At 38.8% G+C, this 15,266-nt stretch overlaps 1 protein-coding gene across 1 annotated transcript in view; it reads left to right on the top strand.

Moving 5' to 3' along the window:
- The window catches only part of LOC124555220 (ATP-binding cassette sub-family D member), a 90,792-nt gene that overhangs the window by 67,997 nt on the left and 7,529 nt on the right, over positions 1 to 15,266 (top strand). The window contains exons 8-9 of the mRNA XM_047129074.1: positions 5,722 to 5,952; positions 10,719 to 10,844. Coding sequence (XP_046985030.1) covers positions 5,722 to 5,952; positions 10,719 to 10,844 — 357 coding nt within the window. The remainder of the gene's footprint in view (positions 1 to 5,721; positions 5,953 to 10,718; positions 10,845 to 15,266) is intronic.

The following is a 15,266-nucleotide window of genomic DNA, read 5'->3' as shown; positions in this document are numbered from 1 at the left end:
AGGATTCTGGTCAGCTGTGTATTTTCGCAAAGAAACGGTTTCATAGGCCTTAAGCTGAGCACGGATTAAAAAATCACAATGTTAATCGTAGACGCCCTCTATAGCTAAATTACTGCTCTTCGCGCATTTTCTCGCTGCTGTCTACAGGCAGTACTATCAAACTACTCTGTTTCATGAAAGGTATTATACGTGAATTTTCCGGTTCGAAAAATAATTTGCCAGTAGTGAGATGTTTTCATCTGAAGCACCGGTAGACTTCATTCGCTTGTTCAGAAGGGGCGGCCACCTGTCAGGTGCCATATGTGCTGCAACGAGTACAGTACTTCCCCTACTGCTCCCATGCACTGCAGTAAAAAAAAAATAATCTGTACATTGTGTAGCAACCGACGTGTTAAGTGTTACTGACGTTCTAAGTGCAAAATAAATTCTAGTTTCTGTGTGAGAATACTACGCCATGCCGAAAACAACTAGTTCAATGTCTGCTCATATAAGGCAGTGGCTGCAAGATTTTCCGCATTATACAACAGATGGGAAAATTATTTTTTGCCAAGCATGCATCAAGGAGGTTAGTTGATGTTTTTCTTAGACTTCTTATTTTCCTGTCACTTAGGATTCTTTTTTATCGCTATCCTGTAGTAATACGAAATACTCTTTATATGTGATTCTAAACTGCATTTCCCTTTTGTCTCGTATTAGGTTTTGAGTGTTAAGAAATCTCACTTAACTCAGCATGTAGATGGAATCGCACATAAAGCTAATGATGAATGAAAGTCAAAATTGGAGCAAACTCTTTTAACCAATAAATCTGGTGAATCCTCCGAAAAAACAAGTTCTGCAGTGATTTGTGTCATGCACTTGTGGCAGCAAACATCCCCTTTCGGAAACTAGAAAACCCTATTTTCAAAGGTTTTTTGAGAAGTACTGCCATCAGTCTATTCCTGCAGAGTCAACTTTATGTAAGAATTATGTGGATTCAGCTTACAATGCTGCACTGCACAGAATCCGAGAAGATGTTGGAGAATCTTGTATATGGATTTCTGTGGATGAAACTACTGACAGTCTTGGCCGTTACTTTGCAAACCTGATTATTGGCAAGCTAGATCCAGATGCTCCATCCAGGGCTCATTTGATTTACTCAAAACAGCTTGCAAAAACTAACCAACAAACAATAGCACAGTTTTTGAACAATGGGCTTAAGGTGCTATACCCAAACGGAGTGGATGAGAATAAGGTGCTTCTGGCCGTCACTGATGCTGCTGCATGTATGATAGCAGCGTTTCAACTATTAAAAGTATTCTACCCATTGATGCTGCACGTAACTTGTGTAGTGCATGGGATCAACCGCATAGCAGAGCAAGTAAGGCTACAGTTTCCTAAAGTAATTTCTATGGTGAAGAACATTTTTGTTAAGGCACCATCAAGAAAACAGGCATCCAAAGAACAGTTTCCAGAGTCCCATTGCCGCCAGAGCCTGTTGTCACCTGCTGGGGCATGTGGCTGATAGCAGCAGAATACTATAGTACGCATCTCTCAGCTGTCCAGAAGGTGGTTGAAAATGTACCGGAGAATGCTGCATCCGTAACTGCAGCAATGGAGTTACTCAAAGATTCTTCTTTAAAACGGGACTTATCTTACATTAGGGCCCACTACACATTTATGGCAAGAATAATTTCACAATTAGAAGGCTCAGGGAGACCTATCTACGACAATATTTCTTTGCTTGAAGAAGTCAAAATGGAAATTAATGAAGCGCCAGGTGAAGTAGGGGAAAAAGTATGGGCAAAAATGCAAACGGTTTTGCAGAAGAACACTGGCCTGAAGGAGTTGTGTGCAGCTGCCGACATACTTAGTGGAAAATCCAGCACTCCTGACTGCAGCATTCCTGTCCAACATCTGCCGAAAATGAAGTACGCCCCTGTCACATCTGTTGATGTAGAACATTCTTTTTCAGCGTATAAATTGATTCTGACTGACAAGCGCCACAGTTTTTCACTAGAAAACCTAGAAAAGATTTTGGTTATTTATTGTGAAGCCAACTATGGTCAGAATATGTGAAACTACGAATGTATTAATTAAACCATTGCCACATCTTTTTTACGGAGATCTTTATCTTGCAGGAACTCAAAAATATTTGGAGCTATGTTCAACATTAATGTTGTAGATTGCTGTGCTCTGTAACTGTGTAAATATTCGTTCTCCTTGTTTTAATGACTAATAAGATGTTCATACTGTCAACACTGTGTATTTTAATTTATTTTTATTTTCTCTGCATCATTTTTATTAGAGCCTATTTTAGGTTTTATACAGCCTAAATGAACTACTGAAGGAGCCTATTTTAGGTGCCTAAAACACACTTTTTTATGACCTAAAAATCCGTGGTCTACTGATTAAACTCTCTCTGCCTGTTCAATACACAATCTGGGGCTCTCTTCCTATGGCTGTAAACCTCTAACTCCTCCAAGAAATATAATTTCCTTAGTTTGGGCACATCAAACAGCACCATCATTTCCTGTGTAATATCTTGCATTGCGTGTCCTTCCTTACCAATGTGCACACCGAAGGTTGTCTCTTTTTTGGGTGTATGTTTGTTCTCTAAGGTGCATATCGAGGGAATGGCCTATTTGGTCAATAAAATAGCAGTCATAGTCATTACAATTTATCCTATATACTCCCAGCTTATTAAACTTATCCCAATCGGGGCCTATTCAGTGATGTAGAAGAGTTTTTAAAATATTCATTGTCTGAAAACCAATCCTTATATCTGTCTTATGAAAATATTTATTCGATCTTATGTGAAATTGGACTGTTATAGGCCATGGCTGTGAAACTAGTTTTCGTTTTACAATTGCTATCATTACTAGGCAAGGCATTATTATTATTATTATATGTTCATTTTTTTCTGTTTTCTATTTTTTTCTTGTTCTCAGATCTTAAGATGGTTGCTTAATGAACTGAAACAAGTCGTCAAATTTTTATGCTTATTATGTATGCTATCTAGACAGTTAAACAAAAAAACAAAAAATAATTTGTAACAAGTTTTTGTCTTCGTTCTCCCCATCAACCTGACTATTCAATCCTTATCTTTAGTTTTTGATTACACTATTCATTTCTCTTCCTATTATTCCACTTCTTACTTCTTACTAAATTCTTATCTCTGAACTGAAGATGGCATGATACTTGCCACTGCTCTATGTTAGACCACCTCCTCAATATGACGTTACCCTCCCCTTCACTTTCATCTGCGTCACCTCTTTTCCTCAAAGCAGATGGGTTCCTCTCTCTTGGGACTGAGTAACCTACCTTTCCTTTGATCTTCCCCAACGTATCTTTCTCTCTTCCCCGAGAAGGGAACTGTAGGTTCCAAAAGTTAGGATAGGGTGTATTTTTATACATGTCTATCAGCAGCACTGATATTTTGTCTCCTGAGTATAATTACTGCCAGCAGTTCTTTCTCATGATTTTATAATTTTCTCAAGTGAATATTTCTTGTGATACAATTATGTTTTAATTAGACCAATAAGTACTCTTAACAGCTTTTGTTAGAATTCATGCTGCTCCACATTTTCAGCTGAGTGTTTGCCATTTTCTGAATGCCTTGTTACCAGAATGCTGATTTATCTATGCTGTTAGTCTTCATGTACTAACTATGGTCAGGCCACTTAAATTTTCAGAATTAACACAGAGTTATGGAAATTAGTGATGTTGCTGACAAGGGAACCTCCCCATCGCACCCCCCTCAGATTTAGTTATAAGTTGGCACAGTGGATAGGCCTTGAAAAACTGAACACAGATCAATCGAGAAAACAGGAAGAAGTTGTGTGGAAGTATGAAAAAAATAAGCAAAATATACAAACTGAGTAGTCCATGCGCAACATAGGCAACATCAAGGACAGTGTGAGCTGAGGAGCGCCGTGGTCCCGTGGTTAGAGTGAGCAGCTGCGGAACGGGAGGTCCTTGGTTCAAGTCTTCCTTCCAGAGAAAATTTTAATTTTTTATTTTCAGACAATTATTATGTGTCCGTTCGTCCGTCCGATGCGATCACTTTTTTGCGAGTGATTATCACATCCAAAAGAAAACCTAAATCGGGCAAGGTACAAGAACCTTTTCACCCATTCGCCAAGTGTACAAGCTAGGTGGGTCGACAACATATTCCTGTGACGCACATGCCGTCACCAGTGTCGTGTTTTCCTGTGGAGGAATAGGTTGACTTATGACCTTGCGATCAAATGTTTTCGGTTGCCATTGGAGAGGCACGTCCTTTCGTCTACTAATCGCATGGTTTTGCGGTGCGGTCGCAAAATACAGACACTAAACTTATTACAGTGAACAGAGACGTCAATGAACGAACGGGCAGATAATAACTTTGCGAAAGTAAAGAAAGTAAAGTTTTCACTCGAGGGGGCACTTGAACCAAGGACCTCTTGTTCCGCAGCTGCTCACGCTAGCCACGGGACCACGGCGCTCCTCTGCTCACCGCTTCCTTGATATTGCTTATGTTGCGCATGGACTACTCAGTTTGTATATTTTGCTTATTTTTTCATAGTGCCACAAAACTTCTTCCTGTTTTCTCGATTGTTCTGTGTTCAGTTTTTCAAGGCCTATCCACTGTGCCAACTTATCACTAAATCTGAGGGGGGTGCGATGGGGAGGTTCCCTTGTGCGTATCACTTAATGTTACCATAGGACAATAAGAATCAACCCATTTCTAATCTTGAGTAAATTCTGGGAAATACCTGAGAAACAGTCTTATATCATTTCACATTTTTATTGTTTTTGTTTACAATTTCAATAAAAAATCATTCAACTTTGATTTTGTTGCATTATGTGAATAATAATACCATGACCTGTATTTCAGTGTCCCACTGTGCAACTCCTCATAGGATGACAGAACTATATTGATTGGCTTCAGAACCTTGGGCCAGTGGTTAGGTTGTATTAAAAGTTATCTCAAGCTAAAACTGTCTTGAAGAATCATTTTATTTTATTATGTCCACTAACCTGAAGTGTCTTTCATTGTAATTAGTGTTCACTTGTAATTCTGAAACAACGCTGCATCATTTTTCAACAGAATGCCAGTAGATAAATTTGTAGTGCAAAAATGTGGAGCAGCATGAATTCTAACAAAAGCTGTTAAGAGTACTTATTGGTCTAATTGAAACATAATTGTATCACAAGAAATATTCACTTGAGAAAATTATAAAATCATGAGAAAGAACTGCTGGCAGATGCTTAAATGCAGTTTCCTAAAAGTGTACCATAATTACAATTTTTTCTGAGTATGACACAGTTTTATCAGATAGGTGCACCATCCGATCATAGTTTTCTGCTCATAATGTATTTAGAGGAAGGAATTTAATAGTAGAAGCCTCTGTACTCAAGATTTTCTAATGCCACCAGCAGCTGAATAATCCTTGGCATACGTATTACTCATTTTCAGCTGAAAAGACACACTATGTATTCATCCATGCTAATAAGAATGAGTACTTAAGCTGCACACAAGTTTTTGATTGGACAATGTTTAGACAATTAAAATTTAAATGCCATTCCTTATTCGAGTCCCAGTCCAGCACACAGTTTTCATCTGCCAGGAAGTATCAAGATATGAATTGCTTATAATTATGATCACATCAGTGTGATGGTGTCATTCCATTGATGTAATATATTATTCTGACATTATTTTGTGTGTACTATTATTTTAATTGTGTACATGATTTTTTTCAGACCATATATGTCCATTGGTTCATTGGCTGACCAAGTCATTTACCCCCATACTGAAAAGGACATGAGAGACCGTGGGTTTACTGTGAAACATCTACAAAAATGCTTGGAGCTTGTTCATCTGGACTACATTGTAGAACGAGAAGGTGGCTGGCATGTTGTACTCGACTGGAAAGATGTTCTTTCTGGGGGTGAAAAGCAACGTATGGCAATGGCAAGACTTTTCTATCACAAGTAAGTTTTGACAGAGCTCATTTTGGTTATAGGGATTAAGTGGTGTCTACTGTATATAGGGAATGCAGTGCCTGGCCCTTGCACATTACCTGAACTCCACAGTTGAAGTTTTGTCACTGTCTCCTTCATAGCTGAATTGCACCACATTACTTTCTGTAATTTAAGAAGTTCCCCATCTTGCTCTCTTTAATTCAACCCAATTACAGGTGAGATGGAGTGGTTTGCTTATAGAAAAATATGCCGGTGGATCTTTGATGGTCTGTGTCTAATTTACTCCTAAATAAAATGGGGAAAAACTGTAATGAAATGTAAACTTTGAACGGCACTGTACACAATAGGAAAACCTAAGATAGAACAATAATTCTGGATAGTGTCATCAGTCAGATGTTTATGCTCCATTCTTCTGTCATTTCTTCTGTCTAATTTTGCATAGTGCACGATGATAGCTTTTTGCACTGTGGCATCGGAAGACATACTTCCACTATATAAAATCTGTTTATTCCAGATTAGAGAGAGACATGTTTCTCCTTCCAAGGTTAAAAAATGAGTATGTTTACTATATTTTGCGCTCATCAATATATGACTTAAGGAACCCAGTTGTAGAGTGTATACCAACCACTTTTACCTCTGCAAATTCTTTTGATGCAATGCAATAGGTTAATTAATGTTGAACCAGTGTAATGATTATGACTAATAATGAAAATACAACCATTCTAGTATCAGGCTATAGTGTGAGGCTTGAAATGTACAAAGAAAACACACAAACTGAAAAACAGTCAAAATTCTAATTTTTGAAATGTATCTTACATTTCTTTATGTATTTAAAAAATTTTGTTACAGCATGTTATACAAAATCCGACAGTAACTGACACTGCTTACCATTAACGCACCTGCTGCTCGACTACCAAACCTCTGTGCTTAATAAAATTAGACCCCTCACCCAACTCCCATACTTCTCATTTCCCAGCCCACCCTTCCTGTTTCATCACTGTTGTCATTCCTACTCCTCCTCCTATCTCTTCTGAGGCCATCCCATCACTCAACACTGCTTTTCTCTCAGTGTACTCACTTGCCCTTTCTCACCATAGGCATGTTCCTTGTCCTTCCCCCTCCCTTCCCCAGCTTCTGATCAGCCCATTTATTTGAGGTTGCTTTGCCACACTCCCCTCCCTTTCTCAATAGCCTTCAACTCACCCCCTCACCTCTTCCAGTCTGTATAGTTCAATAATCCTCTCCCTCCCCCCACAGTTTCCCACTTACTTGACCATTTCATCACTACCTCTCCATAGACCCGTTGCATATCTCCTCCTCCCCCCCCCCCCCCCCCGGTCTCTCTCTCTCTCTCTCTCTCTCTCTCTCTCTCTCTCTCTCTCCCCCCCCCCCCTCTCCCTCCCTCCCTCTCCCTCTCCCTCTCCAACCGAGTGCGGTGGCGCAATGGCTAGCACACTGGACTAGCATTCAGGAGGATGATGGTTCAATCCCAAGTCCAGAGCCATCCTGATTTAGGTTTATCCGTGATTTCCCTAAATTGCTCCAGGCAAATGCCAGGATGATTCCTTTGAAAGGGCATGGCCAACTGCCGTTCCTCTCCTTCCCTAATCCGATGAGACCGATGATCTCGCTGTCTGGTCTCCTCCCCCAAACAACCCAACCCTCTCTCCCCCCACCTCTTTTTTCTGTAGTTCCGTCCCACACTGAAGAGCCACAACATTATGATCACTTACCACCTCAAAACTCAATGCTGCCTGTTGGCATTACGAACATGTGACACATTAAGGAAACTGTATAAGTGGAGCAGAGACAAATGTGGAATCATTCTATTGACAATATGAGCTGCTGACTGGGGAAATCCATTTACATAAGTGACATTTCAGCTAGTCAGCTGTTTGTGCACTACTTTTTTGAGCACCTATGCAAAGTAGTTGAAGGATGGTGAAACCCCAAGCAGGCAATAACATATTGGTCATCCATGCCTCATCACAAAACATCCAGGTTGGAGGGTTGCGGGACAGGCAGCAATCTGTGGCAGTGTGCAAGGTGAGCATGCATAATACACACCAAACTGATTTATTTCCTTGCACTTTGTTCGTGAGTAGCTCGTGAAGTTTTTCATAATCTGCAGCAGGGCCTGTGTTCACTGTCACCAGATATTAGCCGAATCCCAGCCACTTCACACTCTGTTCACGCGATATATGAACTTGTGCTGTCAAGGTGACACCGTGGCTGAGCATCACTGATGCTGTCAGACAAGGAATTGTGCAGGATGAAACCAATTGTGGGAATGGACTCAATCACTTGGGCCCCTGTGGCAAGCTGAGGAGCATGGACGAGTGAAGTTTGGTCACTCTCTTGTCAGCCAGCTCTCGGAACATTCAGATTTCCTTCTGCTCCTCTCTGACCATGAGGCCCCCAGCTTCTATGAAAGACTTCAGACTTCATTTCTGTATCCCTTAAGGACAAACAATAAACCATACCATGATTCAGTTTTAATCGGAAACTGTGACTTTTCTAATTTCGTACCTTGCAACTATTTCCTATACGCAGGATGGCCATCTGCTCGTGACGTACATCCTATCAGCCAAACCTTTATGCACTTGCACATTAGATTTAATGACAGAGTACAGTTCAGGTGCTGGCGCAAGTGTTTCATAGCACACCATTCAATGCTCTGGAGTAGACAATTCCTGTGTGTTCCCATGTTGAACCAACAACATTGTCAGTTAAGATATATGGGATGGGATCAATAGGAATGGGCTATGGCTCAGGGCTCAGTGGAAATGTGTTACCTGATTGGATTAATCACGTTTCTAGTTACATCACATCTATAGTCATGTCTGGATATGCCATCTTCTCGGTGAACAGCTGCTTCAAACATAAGCTGTGCAGCAGATGGGCCACTGGGGGCAGTATTATACTATGGGAGACATTCACCTGGGCTGCAACCTGTGGTAATAATCCAATACACAATGACAGCTTGTAATTTACTGACCTGTTACATATGCCTCTGTCTCATCAAATTTCTTCTTTAATCTTCCATCTGTGATTATCGACTGTGACAAAATGTTATTAAATAATGTACACAACACCAAAGAATTTGCTTTTCATTCTCATCACATTTATCAGCACCAAGTTTATTTTCATTGATCAGCCTTTAATAACTTACGTGCATTGATTAACACAAATCAGTAAGCTACACCAATTAAAGAAATTTTGAAAAGTTCACAAGTGGCAGTGATGAAAACTAGATACTGAATAAAGATTGTTCACTTGTTGACTACCAGGTGTAAACTTACTCATAGTAATTATACACTTTAATTTTCCAACCACAACTTGGAACTGTACATGCTGAATACTAACAGCAGACTCAATAAAGTGAATAACATAGTGCCTGAACTGTTTGAATGCTTCCCACACTGACTATAGCTTGTGCGAGATGTCTGTGTGCACATGTATTGCAGAAATTATGAATTGGTAAAATGGAATGCTGTTACTTTCATGTATAACCATAAAAGACAGAAAAAAAGATACAAAGAAAAAGTAGGCAGTGATGTAAATTTGTTTCGCCAAAAGCTGTACAATTAGGAAATGGCAAACTTTAGGTACTATTTTATGTAAGGGAAGTTTTTATGTGCATGGGATTTCCTGATGTTCACCAAAAATTTTTGAGGAGGTGAAATTTTCTAATTTGAATAATTAAAAAACTAACATGTTATTTAATTAACAGTTTCAATTTTTGGAAACAGAAAAACCAGAGCTGCAAAACTAAGGCAGTGAATTTGAGAAAGAATATCTTTTTAGAGTGGAACATTCTGGAAAACAAAATTTTGAATGTAAGTGACTTTTGAAATAAGTGAAATGTTTGAAGCAAGTAGGAGAGTGAGGGCTTTTAAATAAGTTATGTTAATATAAAAACAAACAATATTTAGCTGTATTGAATTCTGATGTGCCCATGGTTTGCATGTACCGTAAATTATGAATATTTTTTTAAATAGAATATTTCCATATGAACAAAATATATTCGTGATGTGAGCTGGCTGTAAATTATATTGTGAATAATAAAATTTGCTAAAATACTCCACATATAAGACTTTGACAATTTAGTGTACACATGGTATATGCATTATGTGTATAATGAGAAATAGAGGTGGGAAAACTGTTTATTTATTTAAGGTATTGAATTGTAGCAAGTGGAGTTATCTCACTTTGCAAAATCTCAAGCTCTGGATTACATGAACATTATTATGGACCATGTGCATCCCTTCATATTTGATGTCTCCTCCATCAGTGATGATATCTTCCAGTAAGATTATTGTCAATGTCATAAGGCCAGAATCATGCTCCAATGATTTGAGGAACCAGATAGCAGACTCACATTGACATCATGACGACGAAATTTTCCTGATCTGAACACAATATAACACTGCTGGAACACTATCAGGCACCAGGTCTGCACCTAACAACCACCAGTCAATAATTTGTGAGAATTTTGTGACCTTTGTGTAGAATCTGGTGCCAAATACCTTTGGAAATCCACTAGTGACTTGCCAAATCCACACCATGCAGAGTCACTGCTGTATTGTGGTACAAACATACACACATGTGCTCTTAAGAAGGTGATCTTAATTTTCTGGCTCATCAGTATATACTGTTTCTCATCTGCTTAAAAATGCATTTTTTTTATATTCTGATCGTAAGTAAAATTTTTTATTTTTCACTTTCAGTTTACAGTATCCAATAATTGTGTTTTACGTTGTCCTTTCTTTCAGACCTAAATTTGCCCTATTAGATGAATGCACAAGTGCTGTGAGTATTGATGTTGAAAGTGATATATATCAAGCTGTAAAAGATGCAGGAATTACATTGCTGACTATTACGCACAGGCCATCTTTGTGGTAAGTTCTGGACATACTTGTAAACACGGAAGTAGTGTACTTTTTCTTTTTTAAAACAGTCATGTTACATACATTACCTATCGAATACAAGCAGCTAACAAAGCACTATTTCCAGCTTGTAGCTATCATTGTAGTTACAGCACAGCACTTAAGCAACTCCGTGTGAGCTGTCACTGTGTAGTAAACAATTGAGTACATATTCAAACATTTTCATTTGTTGTAAATTACCATTTTTTCTTATTAAATATTAAATTTAGAAACCATAATTATGGAAATATGAAAAAAGTCAGTTATGTAATGGTGTCTCTTGATGACCCAAAAGTTTGGTGAAGACTGAATATGGAAACATCAACCACCTCAAATTTGCACACAAGTCTTATGCATCAATAGTAAATACCATCTGAAACAGTGACTGAACAACCTCTAAATAAAAAGTAAGAAAAAAATCAAACAATGGAAAATCCAGGATGGAATAATGACAATATTATGAAAAGGATAGATTGCTACTCACCATATAGCGGAGATGTTGAGTCACAGATAGGTACAACAAAAAGATGGTCAAACAAATAAGGTTTCGGTCCGGAAGGCCTTCATCCAAATTAGACAAACACACACACACACACACACACACACACACACACACACACACACACACTCATGCCAACACAACTCACACATGTATGACCACAGTCTCTGGCTGCCAATGCCAGACTTGTGTTGTTTGCATATCTGGCCTTGGTGTCCAAGCTGTGGTTGTATGTGCATGTGTGTGTGTGTGTGTGTGTGTGTGTGTGTGTGTGTGTGTGTGTGTGCGCGTGTGTGTGTGTGTGTGTGCGAGGAGAGAGAGAGAGAGAGAGAGAGAGAGAGAGAGAGAGAGAGAGAGAGAGAGTGTGAGTGTGTGTGTGTGAGAGAGAGTGTTGCGTTTTGTGTGTGTGTGTGTGTGTGTGTGTGTGTGTGTGTGTGTGTGTGTGCGAGGGAGAGAGAGAGAGAGAGAGAGAGAGAGAGAGAGAGAGAGAGAGAGTGAGTGTGTGTGTGTGAGAGAGAGTGTTGCGTTTTGTGTGTGTGTGTGTGTGTGTGTGTGTGTGTGTGTGTGTGTGTGTGTGTGTCATTCAGATGAAGGCTTTCTGACCAAAAGCTTATTTGTTTGACCATCATTTTGTTGTGCCTATCTCTGTCTCAACATCTCCCTTATATGGTGAGTAACAGTGACAGGGTTTTCTCTAAAATCTGAATGAGTAGTATGGTGCTTCCATATATAATAGTTTCCCTGTTTATTTAATGCAGTTGTGTTTCCTTGACCCTCAAAAATGGTTTAAAATCAAAACACAAATTTCTTTGTAATACAACTGTGGAATAGAACTCTACTATCTTGAAAATACTCTGTGACTTTTCTGGTCCACATTGATGTTGCTCAAAGACAAGTTGTCTTATTTTGGTCAGACTGCAAGAGCTGCTTCAATGTTGTCATCAGTTCTGTTTGACAGGCTCATCGGAAAAAAAAGAGTTGATATGACACTATTAAAATTTATATAAAATATGTTTTTTTTTTTTAGTTGAATAAACTTGGAAAGATCTGTGCAAAGTGACAAGCATGGACAGAAAGTGTAAAAAAAACTAGGCTGGACTGAACAGATAAGTCTCATGGCTATTTTTACTGCATGTTCAAGCCTAAGTCACTCTACGAAGTCTGTTCAAAAAATTCCAGAAAATTCATAATTTTGTGCCAATGGTGTGTTGGAGAAAAATATGGTTGGTATCCCTGCACCCACTGGTGTTTAATGTGTAACTGTCAGAAGTTTCATTGTTGTATAACTGTTAGTTATTGTTCAATGATGTATTGAGTAGAACATTGTGTCGCACAGTTAGCAAATTTTGAGATGGCAGAGTTAGAGGAGCAATGCTTCTGCATTAAATTTTGTGTGAAACTTAAGAAAATGTTTACAGTGGCACACCAATGATGCAGGAAGCCTAGTGTGATGAGTGCTTAAGCTGTCCTTGGTGTTATGAATGGTGCACACAGTTTAAAAATGGACGGACAGAAGTTAAAAGATGACCCTTGTTCAGGACACCCTTAAACATCTACCGACAACACTCATGTCAGGAAAATCAATGAAATTGTGCACGCCAATCGAAGACAGACCGTCCAAGAGATTGCAGAAGAATGTAACGTTTCAGTTGGATGAATTCCTAACACAAGATCTTGGAATGCATCGTGTTGCCACAAGTCTGTCCCATGGATCATGAGTCAAGTTCAGAAAGACTTTCACCTCGCAGTCTGTGAAGACCTTTTGGATCGCACAAGTGAGAACAAAATGTTCCTTAAGAGAATCATAACTGGTGATAAGATGTGGGTCTACAGTTATGATGTTGAGACCAAGGTTCAGTCTTCACAATGGGTGGGGAAAGGTTTTCCAAGACAAAAATAAAAAGTTTTCATGGCTCTTACATCATGATAACACACCCGCACATTCGTCCCTGATGGTGCATGACTACTGCACAAAAACTGGAATCATTGTGCTGCCTCATCCGCCATACTCTCCAGACCTGGCCCCTGCGGACTGTTTTTTATTTTCAAAGTTGAATACCCCATTGAAAAAATGAAGATTTGCAATGAAAGATGAGACAAAAGAAAATTCGCGGACAGTGCTTCACGCAATCCAGCAAGAGGCTTACCTAGAGTGGTTCCAGAAGTGGGAACGATGTTGGGAGTGGTGTACCAATTATGGAGGAGAGTATTTTGAAGGGAACCATGCACAATAACTAAAAGTAAGCATAGAAAAAATATGTGGACAAAATTGCGGAATTTTTTGAATAGGCCTCATATCAGGTATCACTTCAGTGATGCCACCATCACTAAAGACTTCATTGTAACTTGCATCGCCAATTGGGGTGGGGGATGCAAGAATTTTACAAGTCTTTGTTGTGTGTGTGTGTGTGTGTGTGTGTGTGTGTGTTTACATTGAATTTGGAGTCATTTGCCTGTTTTGAAATGGATCAGTATCTTATTACTGAAATAAACACTTATCGTAATCATATATGAATGTGTTAAGTAAATTCACTAACTACAGAGAAAATGTCCAGTATGGAAGCAGAGAAAAAAATATTAAATGAAGCTTTGATTCAATATCACATCAAGACCTTCTAAAGAAAGTAATTCATATTCATTATTGATTCAGATTCGAACTGGATAGAAAAATTTGTGTCAGGTCTCGTGCAGCACATTATCCTGGATAGAGAGTTGTGTAAAGACAAGTAATATTTGGAATGGCCCAGGGGAGTGTAATAGAATCAATGCTGTTCATGGACAGTCTTGAGGTTCTCACAGATAATGCAGTTATCTATAAGCAAATTGTATTCAGTAAACATTGCAATAATACCCAGTCAGATCTCAACAAAATATAAGCCCAGGGCAGGATCATTTCATGAAACATATCATATGACTACCAAATTAATGAATGATTTAATTAGATAGTTAAAAAATCTACTCACCAAGCAGCGGCGGAACACACACATAAAAGACGGTTGTAATTGGCAAGCTTTCGGAGCCAGCGGCTCCTTCTTCAAGCAGAAGGGTTGAAGGGGAAGACCTCTCCAATCCTTTTCCTTCACCCCTCTTCCTTCCCCTTCAACCCTTTTGCCTGAAGGAGCCACTGGCTTCGAAAGCTTGCCAATTACAACTGTATTTTATGTTTGTGTTCTGCTGCCACTTGTTGAGTAGATTTTTTATCTATCAAATTAAATAATTTTGTCAATAATTGATTGTTTTCATTATTAAATTAATGAATGAGTCACATGTCATGTTGTACACATATTTTGGAGAAACAATAGGTAGAGATATAGAAGTGGAAAGATGAGTTGTAAGCAAAGCAAGTGCAGGCTATGATTCATTGGTAGGATACTGGAAAATTGCAATTGGTCTACAAAAAGAGTTTGTGTACAAACCACTTGTACAACCCCTACTGGAATACTGCTTAAGTGTATGAAATCTATATCATGTGGAACTTACAGGAGACATCAGATGTATAGAGACATAGCAATGCATATGGTCGAAAGCTTGTTTGTCTGCAAAAAAGTGTAACAGAAATGTTGGGAAATCATAACTTGCACAAACTTGAAAAAATATTACACCTTGTGACAATCTGCCTAGTAAACTTAGAGAAACATTGTTCATGGCATAATCTTTTAATATTATTCAGCCCCCATGTATCTTTCTCATGGAAATTATGCAGATAAAATTAATCAAATAACAGCTTTCACTTTGGTTCAGTCTTTCTATTTTTACAGAACTTTTTGTATCTCACCAGTGATTTTGGTCTTCTGAGCCACTGTCACCCTACATTGCAAGTACTCACAAAGTTTTTTTCCTTGCTGTTGTGTGAGACATCAAAATTCAAATTGTTCTTACTGGTAAATTTCTGATTG

Source organism: Schistocerca americana, chromosome X, assembly GCF_021461395.2.
Source record: "Schistocerca americana isolate TAMUIC-IGC-003095 chromosome X, iqSchAmer2.1, whole genome shotgun sequence".
Lineage (NCBI taxonomy): Eukaryota > Metazoa > Arthropoda > Insecta > Orthoptera > Acrididae > Schistocerca > Schistocerca americana.
The sequence above is the reverse complement of the archived record's forward strand: the minus strand, read 5'-3'. Positions and strand labels throughout refer to the sequence as shown.